The sequence below is a fragment of the Topomyia yanbarensis genome, chromosome 3, assembly GCF_030247195.1.
Source record: "Topomyia yanbarensis strain Yona2022 chromosome 3, ASM3024719v1, whole genome shotgun sequence".
NCBI lineage: Eukaryota > Metazoa > Arthropoda > Insecta > Diptera > Culicidae > Topomyia > Topomyia yanbarensis.
In genome coordinates, this window is record NC_080672.1 from 415,215,556 (window position 1) to 415,230,002 (window position 14,447).

The 14,447-nt window shown below is 46.3% G+C and overlaps 1 protein-coding gene across 1 annotated transcript in view; it reads right to left on the reverse strand.

The window, feature by feature from the left end:
* Window positions 1-491: 491 nt before the first annotated feature.
* Window positions 492-14,447, reverse strand: part of LOC131688364 (titin-like) — a 41,238-nt gene continuing 27,282 nt past the window's right edge. The window contains exons 6-14 of the mRNA XM_058972570.1: window positions 8,342-14,293; window positions 7,385-7,414; window positions 7,230-7,322; window positions 4,386-7,169; window positions 4,182-4,323; window positions 2,791-4,118; window positions 2,172-2,471; window positions 1,772-2,077; window positions 492-1,615 (exon numbers count right to left, since the gene is read on the reverse strand). Of these exons, the coding sequence (XP_058828553.1) occupies window positions 1,431-1,615; window positions 1,772-2,077; window positions 2,172-2,471; window positions 2,791-4,118; window positions 4,182-4,323; window positions 4,386-7,169; window positions 7,230-7,322; window positions 7,385-7,414; window positions 8,342-14,293 (11,120 nt within the window). The 3' untranslated portion in view covers window positions 492-1,430. The remainder of the gene's footprint in view (window positions 1,616-1,771; window positions 2,078-2,171; window positions 2,472-2,790; window positions 4,119-4,181; window positions 4,324-4,385; window positions 7,170-7,229; window positions 7,323-7,384; window positions 7,415-8,341; window positions 14,294-14,447) is intronic.

Consider the following 14,447-nt stretch of genomic DNA (forward strand, 5'->3'; position numbering starts at 1 on the left):
GTATCCCACACTTCTTACATCCAATGAAGTATTCTCATGAACTTTTTTAAAATAGCTAGAAACGAAGAACGTTTCCGGTTCGAACATGCAACCGCTGCAAACATCCAGGTCTCATCATAAATTTTCTCCTACATCGAACCAGTGCCTACATTTGGTCGCAAAACTTCTGTGGATGTATTGCATTAACGGCTTCGTAAACCTGGAACCCTGTTGCGTTGAGCTTGCTTTAATTTGTTAAGCGAGCTCTTGTTCACATTTTTTGGGAAGCACAGTGAAACGACATTTGCAGGCTATTTCGTCGTGGTCTCTTACGCTAGAAATCAGAAGTGCTACTCAGTAGGCTTTGGCATCGAAATTGAAGATCGATGCCCGTAAAAGGAATCATTTTTTGGCACAGTCTGCTTTGATCGTCGTTTGTTTATATCTGTTACCGTAACGCTTTCATAATTTACAGAGTGGACAAGATCACAATAATAAACCAATGAAAGTCGTTTTGTTTCGTATTCAGTTTATATTTCATTAAACACACTACTGGTAAACAAAAGGTATCGTTTTGAATAGTCAAATTATAGAACTCAATTTACAAATACAGAGTACAATGTTTTTGTTTCGACGAACTGTCATCGCTCCCACAATCCAAGCGTGTTTGTCATTCAATCGATGACATCCCCGCGGCAATTGCACCTTCCCGAACCAGAAGCAGATCGATTCGGATTGGGTCGATTAATATACGCACCTATATTAATTGTCTCCGTTTTGTTTTTTGCTTAGTTCGGTTTTCGTTGATCTGCTGTCATTCGCTGTGATCTTCGGGAATCCGGCACGCGAATGTCCAATTGTCTTCGGAGATATGGTTTCTCTCGCTCGGACAGGCGATTTGCGAATTTGCAATAAATAGTATAAAAACAAATCAGTTTATAGTGACAATATAACAACGTTTAAACTTTTATGTGTATAAATGTTCGATTTGGATCTGTTCAGCTTTTCTACAGAATCGCTGATTCGTCGTTTTGTTTGAAATGGTTTGAAACTCTTTCGTTGTTTTGTTTATTTGTTTTGTTTGGTTATAGTTATACTCTTGCTTTTAAACGTTTTCTTCAATCTCTTTCTGTATCACAGTCACATGAAACAAATCGTAGTCGTGTGTTTTAAGAATTTTTCCGTATTTGTGCGATTTAGTTGGTATCTTTGGCTAGGGTAACATTTACATACAGTTTCAAACCAAGCACTCGAAAAAATCGACACCGTTTTATATTATTATATATCTGCAGACAAATATCTGACTAAATAGTTTCGTCTTATTGGCTTAAAGTAGTTTTTTCTGGTATGACGAGAGTTTATCCGTCCTTGAATGTACATCTCTCAATTTACGTAGTAAAATATCGTTGAGCTAGTTATGATAAGGAATTTTTTTGGGTGTGTGAGTGTGTTCACTTGAACAGATTCTTCGCGTTGATCCACAGCTTGAAGAAGTATTCTCGTCTCCTCAGAAGCTTATGCCGGGCGTAGCTGGAAATGTCTGCGGTCATGTTGTGCTCCCTCAACCAGGACGAGGTGTTGGTGCCGGTAGGCTCGGAGAAATCACGCGTCGTTTCGTCGTGGATATCTTCCGGAGCTGTGAAATAGTGTTTTGTTATTGTTATGTTATTGATTAAAGGGTTAAACAGAATGCTCCGTCACTGATGAAGTACCAGGCCTACTTCGATTAGTTTCAAAACTGTCGTGACAAGAGCGTATCACTTGTCCCTTAATGCTACGATCGATCGCTTACCTTCACCCAGCTGAACCTTGTAAGGTTCATCAGATTCCAGCGGGTCACTACAGCCTACTTCGTTGCGAGCCATAATCCTAATCAGATACTCCTCATCCTCGGCTAGGTCTTTGATGTTGAACGATTGACAATCGGCTGCGACACGGCCTACTTCCATCCACATGGTTTTCTTCACATTACGAATGGCGATATTGTATCCTTCCAATGGCGCACCTCCATCGGATTCGGGAATACCCCATTCTGCGATGTTGATGTTCGGGCCCAGGTAGCGTATCTCCAGGGGTCCGGTCGGTGGTGAGGGTACAGCTGTTCGGAAAATGAAACAAACCGTCGATTAGTATCGAGCTAGCCAAGGGAACAGATTAACACGGAACGAAACAAAAAGGAACAACAATCTTACTGGCATGTGATTTCAGTGTAACACTCTCAGAGTTCGCGGGTGAACTCAAACCGATCGCATTCTCGGCCGACACACGGAATTCTAGTTCAGACTTTTCTTTGAGGTTGTCGACACAGAAGGTGAGACTGCTGGCGTCCAGGGTTTTGATCTTGGTCCACTGCTGGGCAGTGGTGAGCCGTTTTTCGATCACGTAACCGGTCACCTCGGAACCGCCGTTCGTTTCCGGCTGTAGCCACTCGAGCTTGACGCTCTTGCTGGTCACGTTCACGATACGCAAGTTGCGTGGCGCCGAAGGGGGTGCTATTCGAAGGTGTGAAGGTGTGTGAATTAGTCGGTATGATTAGTGTGTCCCTAGGTTCTAGCGCGCAGAGCTAGCGATCAGTTGGGGCAGTGAAAAGTTAGTTTTGGGGGAAACCAAATTTCTGGGATGTTCTGAGCTTGGAATAGGCTCCCTCAAGTAGAAAAAGAAAAGACACCGAAGTGTTTGTTAACTGCATTGACTGATGTTGGTTGTTAGATGTTCAGATCTTCAGAATGCATAACATGGACGATCTTTGGTTTAGTTCAGCACCGGACAAAAGCATTAGTGGCACTGATCCAATATTTACAAGCAACTTACTGATTTCCTTTCCGGCGACGATCGACTCCTCCGTTTGCAGGGGTTCGCTTGAACCGATTTTATTCTTTGCAACGATCCTGAAGTCATACGCACGATTCGCTGCCAGGTTATCAACCAGCAGCGTAGTTTCGTTGGCACTAGTACTTCCGATAACCTTCCATACCTTCTTTTTGGTTTCTTTGATTTCGACCACGTACTCTGTGATCTTGCTGCCTCCGTTATGTTCGGAAGGTTGCCACATCAGCATGAACGATTTGCTGGTCATTCCCGAGGTTTCGATTGGTCCTCGTGGTGGAGACGGGGCTGTTTGGACCTGTTTGACAGTGATCGTAGCACTTTCCAGTGGATCCGAACAACCGACTGGGTTCTGGGCGATCACACGGAAATGGTACTGCGTTGAGTCCAGCAGTTTCTGAATACAGTACGAGCTAATGTTCTTCTGCACATCAGCAACCTTGATCCAGGCGTTCTTGTTAGTGTCGTCACATTTCTCGATGGAGTATTGTGAAATTTCCAAACCACCGTCATCAGCGGGAGGTTTCCACTCGATCAAGACTGCTTCCGGACTGAGTTCTTTCACGATGATCGGACCTTCCGGTTTGCTTGGTTTGTCGATAACCTTCAACTGTAACTCCACGCTGGTTGAACCAGCGGTGTTGATTGCTTCCACCAGATATTTTCCGCTGTCCGATCGATCCAATGAACCAATAACGATCGTTGAGCTTTCGGCGGTTGTTACGATCCTATGTTCCGCCGTAGACTCAATAATTTCATCTTCACGGTACCAGATCAGTTGAGGAACGGGATACCCATCAAAGTTGGCGACTACACGCCATTCGTCTCCGACACGAAGCTTCTGAACAATTTGCTTCTTCTCCACCGTCATTGTTGGTTTCTGCTCGATCACGACTCTACAGCTGCTTTCAACACTACCGATCTCATTAACGGCTTTACAGACGTAGGTACCGCCTGTTTCGGTTGTAGTTTTACTAACAACATACTTTGCAGCTCCGTTTTCGTACGTAATTGTTTTCTCCTTCAGTACTTTTCCATTACAGTACCAGGTAATATCGGGCGTTGGAACACCGTTGACAACGCACGTCAGAGTTATCGTCTGATTCAGTCCGACGTGAACATCCTTCAGATGTTCGCTGATTACCGGTGCTTCCTTTTGGATCGGAGCAGCGATCTTGTAGTAAGGCGAGTTTGGAGACGCCGGTCCTTTGCCAATTTCGTTCACCGCTGTTACGCGGAATGTATACTCGGAGTTCTTCGTCAGCTTCGTGACCGTGGTGGTAGTCTCGGTAATGTTGGTAATCTCGGTCCACCTAAGAAACGATCAAAATAAAAGTTAGCTAGGTACGGAAACTACTCACCACCTCAATCCGTACTTCTTCTTGTTCTTCTCCTGATACTCGAGAATGTATTCGATGATTGTACTGTTTCCATTGTCTTCAGGTGACTTCCAGAATAGAGTGATCGAATCGTCGGTGATTCGTGTAGCTTCCGGTGCCTCCGGAGCTCCGGGTTGTTCTGAAAACAAAACTCCTGTTAAACAGCCCCTTCTCAAACACCCAAACCCAGTGGATACTTACTCTTGACAATCAGCGTAAACGACGCGCTAGCATCTCCGCACTCGTTCACCAACTTAACGGTGTAATCATCCGCGTCCGATTCGACAACCTTCTTGATCGTTAGACTAGCCGTTTCTTCACCAACCTTAGGCACGAAGCGTGCCGATGGAATGATAAGCTTTCCGTTCACGTACCAATCGATCTCAGGTTTCGGCGTAGCGTTGAACTTCACATTGAACGTAACGTCAGCTTCCTTGCGGATCGTGAACACGCGGGAACCATCGTCGAAGATCGTGGGAGCAACTTTGATAATCTCAACCTTCAGAGTCGACGAAGTCTTCACGTTGGCGATCGTACACGTGTACTCAGCTTCATCGTCTTCGGTACAGTTCTTCACGATCAGCTTACGCAACTTTCCTTCGCTGACTAGTTCGTACTTACTACTGGCCTTGATCTGCTTGTTGTTTTTGTACCAAGTCACCTCAGCAGATTCTGACAGTTCTACGACAAACACCGCTTCAATATCCTTGGTAGTGATGGTAACATCGGGTAAACGCTTGACGAAATCGACCAGCGGCTTTTCCACTTTCAGTCGAGCTGTGGACAGTTGATCACCAACTACGCATTTGTAGACTCCGGCATCTTCGTCCACGGTTTTGGTGATCTTTAGCGTTTGACGCTTTCCGTCGATTGTCAGCTGGTAGTGTCCGTTAAACGACAGCTCCGTATCGTTTCTATACCACCGTACCAGAGCGTCGCCTTTGGTTAGTTCGATTTCGAAAATCGCGTTTTCGCCTCGTGCAACCGTTACATCCGACAGGGGAGTTATGATTTCCGGTGGAAGCTCGATAACTATCACTTCAGCCGAGCACTCTTGATCCGCTAGGGTACAGGTATACTCACCTTCGTCGTGAACGGAGGTACTACGCACCAACAACGTCCGGGATTTACCCTTTTTGCCAAATTCGTATTTTCTATTTTTTTGGTCAATCTTTTTACCTTCCTTGTACCAGGTGACCTCAGCTGTTTCCGATGAGATTTCCACCTCCAGGATCGCATCCTGCTTTTCCTTAGTTTCAACATCTTCCAGCTTACGCAAGAATTCAGGTTTCGCTTCCAGTACAGTCAAATTACCCTCCGTAGCTTGATCCTTGACGGTGCACTTGTACACTCCGGTATCCTTGATGGTTGGATTCTTGATGACCACTTTGTGGACCTTACCTTCCTGAACGATCACGCGATGATCCATTCCGCTCATTTCCTTTCCGTTGTGGAACCATTTCGTCGATACCGTGTGAGACGTTTCGCATTCCATCGTAACCGATCGGCATTCCTCCACGGTTATGCTCTTTTTCAGTTTCTTCACAAAGGTAACCTTATCGACTTCAACGGTTACGCGAGCTCCGTGCGAAGCCTTACCTACCGTGTTCGAGGCGATACATTTGTAGTTTCCTGAATCCTGCTCCGAATCGGCGTTCAAAATGGCTAGCTCGATGTTCTGACCATCGTATGCTTGTTTGACCTTCTTCGACGGTAGCAGTGTGTTGTTGTTGCGTAGCCAGAGAATCTCCGGAACGGGATTACCTGAGACCTTTGCCGGTAGTTTGATGGTACTGCCTTGCAGGACGCTCTGCTCTTCGAATCGTTCGAGGAACAGGGGAGCCTGCGGGTTTCCAACGTTGGACTCGTCGACGGTTAGGAAAGCGGTTGTTTCGACATAACCGGCCGGGTTTTTGGCTTTTACCGTGTACTCGCCGGCGTTCTCGTGTGTTGGGGATAGTAGGGTTATTGTGTACATGTTTTTGTCGGCTTGCGTCGGGGCTTTCAGAATTTCTCCGTTCTTGAACCACTGAACTTCGGGTGTAGGGTTTCCGACGATTTGCGTCGACAGCATTACGGTTTCGCCCTGACGAATGCTCATGCTCTTGAGTGGTTCCAGAATCTGGGGCGCTTCAGGGACACCAGTTTTGACCTTAACGGTAATGTCTAGCGACGATTCGCCTTCTCGGTTACGAGCGACGACTTGGTAGGAACCTTCCTGCTGCTTCTCGATGTTTTGAATCTGAACGACTGTACAGTACATGTGCATGTCGGATTCGACCGCTACCTGGATGTTGTCCTTGTTGGTGAGTTCGATTCCGTTGTAGAACCACTGAATGTCCGGTTCGGGTATAGCGACTAGGCGGCATTCGAGCAGCACATTCGATCCGGCGTCGACGTACTGAGCTTTAGGTTTACGCGAGAAGGTAGGTGGAATGCCCTCCAGGATATCCGCTAGAGATGATTCGCGGGACATACTCTTGCGAGAAAGGGTAGCCAGTTCAGATCCCAGATCGGATGTGAACGAGTCGACGGTCAGTTCGGTAGAGCTAGCTGCAAAACCGGCGATATTTTTGGCGACGCACGTGAACGTTCCTGAATCTTCGGGGAACACTTCGCGAATGATCAGTGTTGCTACGTTGTCATCATCGTAGAAAATCTGGAAATCTTGAGATGGTTTGATGACGGCAGTCTGGCGGAACCAGGTGATCTGTGGCCGTGGGTAACCTTCGACCTTGCACTCGAATTGGACAGTGTAGTTGTCTTGGGTTGTGATGGGCTGTAGCTTTTCGACGATCTTCGGTGCCTGGGGTTTCTCGTTCGGTCCGGGTTTTTCAAAGATCGGAAGTTTGTCGATCTTCTCGTTGAGGGTCTTCTGGACGTACTGCGGATAGGTAACGGCATCCATGAGGAGATCACGACGGACGAAACCACGTTCCTCGCACCAGGAGCGCTTGACGAACCACCACTCGGCGTTGGTACGATCTGCGGAGAGGTATGGGGTTCTGTATTGCTCGGTAGGGTGAGTTGAGGTACGGAACTTACCGATAACGTAGAGCTTTTCACCTTCCACCAAGTGTAGGGCTTCTTCGTTCTCCGCTTCGACCGATTGAATGCAGTACATCTCACTGGCATCTTCTGTGTGGATTAAACAACGGTTAGTGTTGACGGTCTACATTCTACAACAACTCAGAACTTACCTTCGCGAACAATCTTCAGCGAAGCAGTTTCTATTGGACGCAAATTCAGCCGCGATTCGGACAAAGTAAATATATATTAGAGTTTGTATCTGGATATAATCGTATTATGTTGTCAGTGTGCAAAAGTAAAACTCGTTTCTAGTATAGTCTGGAAAGTTTTGAAATGTTATTTCGGTGCAATAGATAGAGTACATAGAGTAAGAGAGGTAGAGAGAGAGAGAGTAAAGATAGGGTTCAAACTCAATCCAAATCAGAAGAGTAAGTGCAATTCGGCTAACGGAACCGACTCCGCTGTAGTGTTCCATAGCTTAGACGAGCACCTAGATCCTGGCTTCAGAAATTGATTTTGAGTAGTTTCCTTGGTAATCTCAGAGTTTTATTGCACAGAATCGAAATGCTAGTCTACTAGAAAATTTTCAGAAACGAGAACCAGTTTTGTTAGACTATTCAGAGATATTTGAAGAAAACTGGAAGAATCTGGGCATTAGTTACCGAAGGAAAATAAAATGTCAGCGATAGATAGATATGTACAAGTTTGCAAAAGATCAAGAGGTTCGTGAAGTTTCCACAGTAAGGAAGTAGGCTATGTTTTCCTCTGATTATTTGCTTAAAAATAGTAGGCTATAAAATATTAGATCTGCCTATATGTACAGCGTTCAGTGAATAGCTGAATCTTGTTGCCGGACAGACGGAGAGAAGAGTGAGAGAGACTGGACCTGTGAACCCATTCCAGTCCCGGTTAATATGTTCCAGTAGTAAAGCAGTGTTCAAGCGTATTTTTTTAGAGTAAAGTCAAGTTTTGTTTTGATTTGATTGCTGTTGTAACTGTGTTCAAAATAGGTAGAGTAAAAGATGTCAAAAGTAATGTGTTAATCTTATAAATCAAACTCCGAAAAATTCTGTTATCGGCAAAAGAACATCAGACCATATGCGAAATATTGGTAATTCGATAAAAACCTTCAGAGTATGTTGCCAAAGACTTCTTCTGTTGTTTCAGTGTGAATGATTCTTCTTCGTGTGTGGTGACCTGTGGTTTGCGCCGCGACAGGTCAAGCGAAATCTCCTCCTCGTGATGCACGGTGAGACCTTCAAGCTTTTCCCGGCGTTTGCGAAGCTCAAGGACCACATTTTCCGTATCTTCGTCATCCATATCGTAATCCTCCTGAACGCTAACCTCGCTGTCATCGTAGATAACCTCGTACACTACCTCGTCATCCTCGTTTACCTCCTTTATGATGGTAATGTGAGCCTCACCCGTTTCCTCACCGTAACTGTACGGAGCAGGTAGTTTCACTCTTCCCGTCATCGAAATCTCTTCTCTCGCGTAGGAATCCAGCTGTATCTTGAACTCCTGCTCAATATCCTCAATGTGCTTGGTACGTCTCGGTTGGAAGGTGACCGTTGTCTGTTCAACGTCCTTGAAAACTGGCCGCGGTTGTCGAACCTTTTTAATTTTCTTGATGCGAACCTCCTCTTCGTCTAGAACTTCCCTGCGGAAGGCCGGCTTTGGACGTGGCCGTTGCTTTCGAATAACCACATGTTCTGTGATTTCTTCTTTCGGTTCTTCGACTTCCTGTTCCCTGGTGATCGTAAGCGATGCTTCCACATCGTCTGGTTTTTCGGGAACGGATGGTTTCCTCGGCATCTTAAAGGTTGCTTCAGCCTCTTCCGGTTCCGTCACAACCTCAGGCTTCTTACGCATCTTCAAGCTATGGGTAACCTCTTCCTCCTCCTCTTCCGGTTGTACCACTGCTTTAGGCCTACGTTTAGCTACCACAACTTCCTCAACCGTTTCCTTCGGCTTTTTCGGAACATCAATATCAATCTTTTCGTATTTTTCCAGCTCAGTCTTTGGCACGTCCATTTCCAGCAGTTTCTTGGTGATTTCATCCATCTCATCATCCTTCTTTTTCTTAACCACCTTTTTCTTCGGTTTTTCAACCTTTTTAACCGGTTCCGGTTGCTCTTCCTCCTGGGGAACCTCCCGAACAATTTCCAGCGATGCCTCCGCCTCATCAGTCACGTACTCTTGCGGTTTAGCCTTCAATTTAATCACCTCTTCGACGTCCTCAACCTCCTCCGGCTTCGGAGCGACAGGCCTCAACAAGACAATCTCTTCCACAGCCGTCTCCTCCACTACCTTCGGTTTTTCCTTCCTCAGGGTGATCGTAGCATCCTGTACAACCTCTTCAACCTCCGGTTTCTTCTTCGGTTTCAACTTGAAAGCAACTTCCGTTTCCTCAATCGTCTCAACCTTCGGTTTGATGCTCGGCTTCCTTGGTTTGATCTGTACGACCTCTTCCGCTTCGACGGTTGATTCGACCGCCTGCTGTGGTTTCGGTTGCTCAACGACCTTAACCTTCTCCCGTTTCCTAAAATCAACGTCAACCTTTTCGTACTGTTCCAGTTCAGTCTTCTCAATTTCCAGGTTCAATAACCGCTGCAGCTCGGCGTCATCGTCTAGACTAGCCTTTTTCTTCTTCACAACGACAGTCTTCTTTTTCGGTTTTTCTTTGGGCTTTTCCTCCTCAACCGGAGCTGGCTGTGGTACAGGTTTCAGCGATCTTCTGCGGAACGGTTCAATTGGTGCCGGTTCCTCGACAATTGGCTGAATCGGGACGGACTCAACGACTGTCACTATTTCCTCCGATGGCAGCTCAAGGACGGCATCTTCAACGAGCGGTTGAGCTTCGGAAATCTCCTCCTGAATGGGTTGAATTGGAACGACCTCTTCCGGGACGATGACTTCATCCGCCGGCTCTTCGACCAAAGGTTCGATCGTTGGGATATCTTCTCGCTGGATTGCAATATCCTCATCAACGACGTCTTCAATGGTGACCGGTTCCGTCCGTTCGATTTCGATCTTAATGATTCGTTCGACTCCGACAGTTTCTTCCGCTTTCTGGGGAGCTGGTTTCAGCGTTATTTTTTCCTCAACCTCTTGCGGTTCTGCCGGCAGACGGGGTTTCTTCTGAATCTTGAAATCTACCTCGACTTCTTCCTCCACTGGCTTGACCACCTTTGCCTTTGGTTTCGGCTTCAGAACCACTTCCTCGGGTACTTCTTCCACCACTGGCTTTTCCGGTTTAGTTTCTACTGGCACTTCTTCAACCTTTTTCGGTTTCTTGGCAATATCCAGGTCAATCTTTTCATATTTCTCAAGTTCCGTTTTCTCAATTTCCAAATTGAGAAGCTTCTGTAGTTGCTCGTCTTCTTCGATCGACGCTTTCTTAGGTTTCTTGATAACCGTCTTTTTGATCTTTTTTTCTTCGGGCTTCTTCTGTGGCTGTTCAGGTTCCGGTTCAACCGGTACAGGCTTTTCCTCTTCTACAGGGACGTCCTGTTTTACCTCAACCGGTTTCTCTTCAAGGATACTAACCAAATCATCCGGCACCTCGCCCGGTGTCAGTTTTTCTAATACTGGCTTTTCTTCAATCTTTTCCGGTGCCACTTGCTCTGGTATGGGTTCTTGTTCAACGATTTCTGCCTTTTTCACAACCGGTTCCGGTTTCGGTACGATTTCAACCTTTGCTTCCTCTGGTTGTGGAACCTCCACTGGTTTCACTTCTGGAATCGCCTTAACCCGTTCTTTCGGTTCCAGATCGATTTTCTCGTACTTTTCCAGTGATGTCTTTTCAACTTCCAAATTCAACAAACGCTGCAGCTCATCGTCTTCCTCCGGTTTAGCCTTCGGTTTTTTAATCTTTTTGATCTTCTTCTTATCCTCCTTGAGCTCCTGTACCTCGGGTTGGGTAACGGCGGCTACTTGTAGCTTCTCCACCTCCGTTTCCTTAGGCTTCTCGGGAACGACGATCTGATCGGGTATTGCCACAGTGATTTCTTCGATCGGTTTCGATACGACCAGTTCGGTTGGTGTTTCCAGCGGAAGTTCGACTGGTTTTTTAATCTCCTGTATCGGCAGAGGTTCTTCCACTTTGGGTTTTTCTTTGGGAAGCTCGACCGGTTTGATCGGTTCTTCTAGCTTGGGTACCTCTGGAACAATTTCTTCGACTGGTGCTGGAATTTCAGGTTCCTTTGGAACCTTCTTTTTCTTTTTCTTGATTGTGATATCTACTTCCGGTTCATCTGGATAGTCCTTCGGTTTCGGAAGAGCCATATCACGATCAGCATCACGTTCCGTTGGTTCTTTCTCGGGAGACGGTTTCTTGAATGGTTTGAGCTTTATCTCTTCTGGTTCTTCCTCTGGTTTTTTACCAACTGGAATACGGAATTTCACCTCAGGCTCTGGTTCTGGCTCCGGTTTTTTACCTTTTCCGAGAATGATTTTGTGTTCCGGTTCTTCGGGTATTTCTGGAACTTTCGGTTTCTTCGGTATCTTGGGTTTTTCCGGTTCCTCGACAGGTTTCTCCTTTGGTTCCGGTGCTGGTTTCTCGTACGGCTCCAGCTCTGTTTCAACGTCCGGAATCTCTGTCGGAGTAAATGTAGGTTTCTCCACGTGCCTCTGTTTCTTCACTTCTTCAACCTCGACCGGCTTCTCGTCCTTCTTTTTCTTTGGCTTTTCCTCCACCTGTTCCTCTTCCTTTGGTTTTACAGGAGTCTTCTTCAATTTAACCTCTTCTATTTCATCTTCATCTCCCTTAAGCTTACCTTTACCTAACACAATCTTTCTGTCATCTACTTCTTCTACCGGTTTTTCTTTCACTTGTCGTTGATATTTGGGCTTTTCTTCCTCCGTCTCTTCTACCGGCTTCGACTCCTTCTCGAACTTCTCGATATCGAGAGTTTCGAGCTCTGGTTTTTCTTTCTTAATAACCTTAACCTTCTTAATCTTTTTAACCTTACGCTCTTCGTCCTCCTCTTCGGTCCTTGAGAGCTCGCCAACGCCACGCTTGGTTTCCAGGTCGACGATCTGCGGATGTTGCGCATCCGCCGGATACTCAACATGTACAATCCTACTCTTCAACAATACCTTCGGCACAGTGACCTCTTCGATCTCTTTCTTCTCTGGTATTACGGTTTTTCGCAGTTTAACTGTTTGTGGTTCTGGTGTGTCTGTGATTTCTAGTTTGATGGGTTTCTGTTCTTTTCGTTCTATCTTGATAGGTACTAGTTTGACTGGCTCACCCTTTTCTGGTTTCACTTTCTGCTTGGCGTCCAGTTCGATCTTTTCGTACGTTTCCAGCTCCGTTTTCTCGATCTCCAGGTTCAGCAGTCGCTGTAGCTCCGCGTCCTCTTCAAATGATTTCTTGACCTTCTTTACCTTAGTTACCTTTTTTGTCTTTACGGGAGTATCTGGGGCAGTCTTTACCTCAACTTCGGGAACAATCTTCGCTTGATCCGCTGCGGCTGTTAGGGATTCTTCAACTGGCGCCACTTGGATTTCATCGCGGGTGAAGGCGGGTACAGTTTCTGTTTCTTCCGTTTTCTGTTCGATTTGGCTTTCGGCTGGTGCAGCCGCTAGAATTGGTTTCTGAGTGACGCGTGGTTTCTCCGTTGCCTGTTCGGGGATATCTACTGGAGCTACCTGTACTTTGTCGTGTGGCATTGTAGGCGATTCTTCGGTTTCTTCGGTCTTTTGATCAATCATGCTTTCAACTGGCGCAGCCGTCAGCACTGGTTTCTTAGTTACCCGTGGCTTCTCTGTTGCTTGTTCTAGAATGTCTACTGGAGCTACTTGTACTTTGTCCAATGCCATTGCTGGCGATTCCTCGATTTCTTCGGTCTTTTGATCAATTAAGCCTTCAACGGGCGCAGCCGCTAGTATTGGCTTCTTCGTTACTTGCGGCTTCTCCGTTGCTTGTTCTAGAATGTCTATTGGAGTTACCTGCACTTTATCGAGCGCCAACGACTGAGATTCTTCGGTTTGTTCAGCTTTTTGATCAATCAAGCTTTCAACTGGCGCAGCCGCCAGCACAGGTTTCTTAGTTACACGTGGCTTCTTCGTTGCCTGTTCAGCAACATCTACTGGAGCTACCTGTACTTTATCGAGTGCCACTGATGCTGATTCTTCAGTTTCTTCTGTCTTCTGATCAATCAAGCTTTCGACTGGTGCAGCCGCTAGTATTGGCTTCTTCGTTACCCGTGACTTCTCCGTAGCCTGTTCCAGAATGTCTACAGGAGTTACCTGCACCTTATCGAGTACCATCGACGGTGAATCTTCGGTTTCTTCAGCCTTTTGATCAATCAAACCTTCGGCTGGCGCCGCAGTAACGAGAGGTTTCTGTGAAATCGTCGGTTTTTCGATTACCTGATCTGCTATCTCAACCGGAGCAATATACTCTTCATCAAGCGATAGAGAAGTTACGGTGTCGGCTTCTTCGGCCGAAATGTCAAGCTGTTCCTCGATCGGAGCAGCTTCCAGCAGTGGTCGGGCTTGAACGCGCGAAGTTTCCGTAGCTTGATGTGCCACGTCGACCGCCGTCGGTAATGCTTCTTCCATCGATAAAGAAGAAACCGTATCGGTCTCTTCGGTTGGCTGCACTAACAGTTCTTGTCTAGCTGCGGCCTCCAGTGTAGGTTTGCCACGAATCGTCGGTTTCTCAGTAGCTTCAGAGGAAACTTCAATGGCTGCTAGTTGTACCTTGTCCAGCGAAAGGGCTAGAACATTATCAATTTCTTCCGTCAGTCCTTCGATAAGTTCCTCCTTGGGAGCAGCTGCCAAAGTTGGCTTACTGACAAACGGTTTCTTCGTTGCTTTTTGAGGAATATCGGCTACGGAAATTTGGACCTCACTAGCAGAAACTACGGTCACCTCAGAAACCTCCTCCACTGGTTGATCGATCGCTTCTTCCTTGGGAGCAGCTTCCAACAGTGGTTTTCGTAGGACCACGGGACGTTCAGCAGCGGACTGCTGAGTATCCATCGGCGTAATCTCCTCCCTAGCAGGCAGTTCTGTGATGAGTTCCCTTGTTTCGTAGACATCTTCCTTGATGTCGACCGTATCTGCACCTGTGGTGGAAAGGAATAGATTAAAATCATGCAAATCATACGCCGAACGCATTTAGTCCACGAAATTTAAAGCTGTTAACACAATAATTGTCCAGTTTTATCGTACGAATTCTTGGTTATCTCTAATGTTTACGTTTATACTTGTAATACTTAC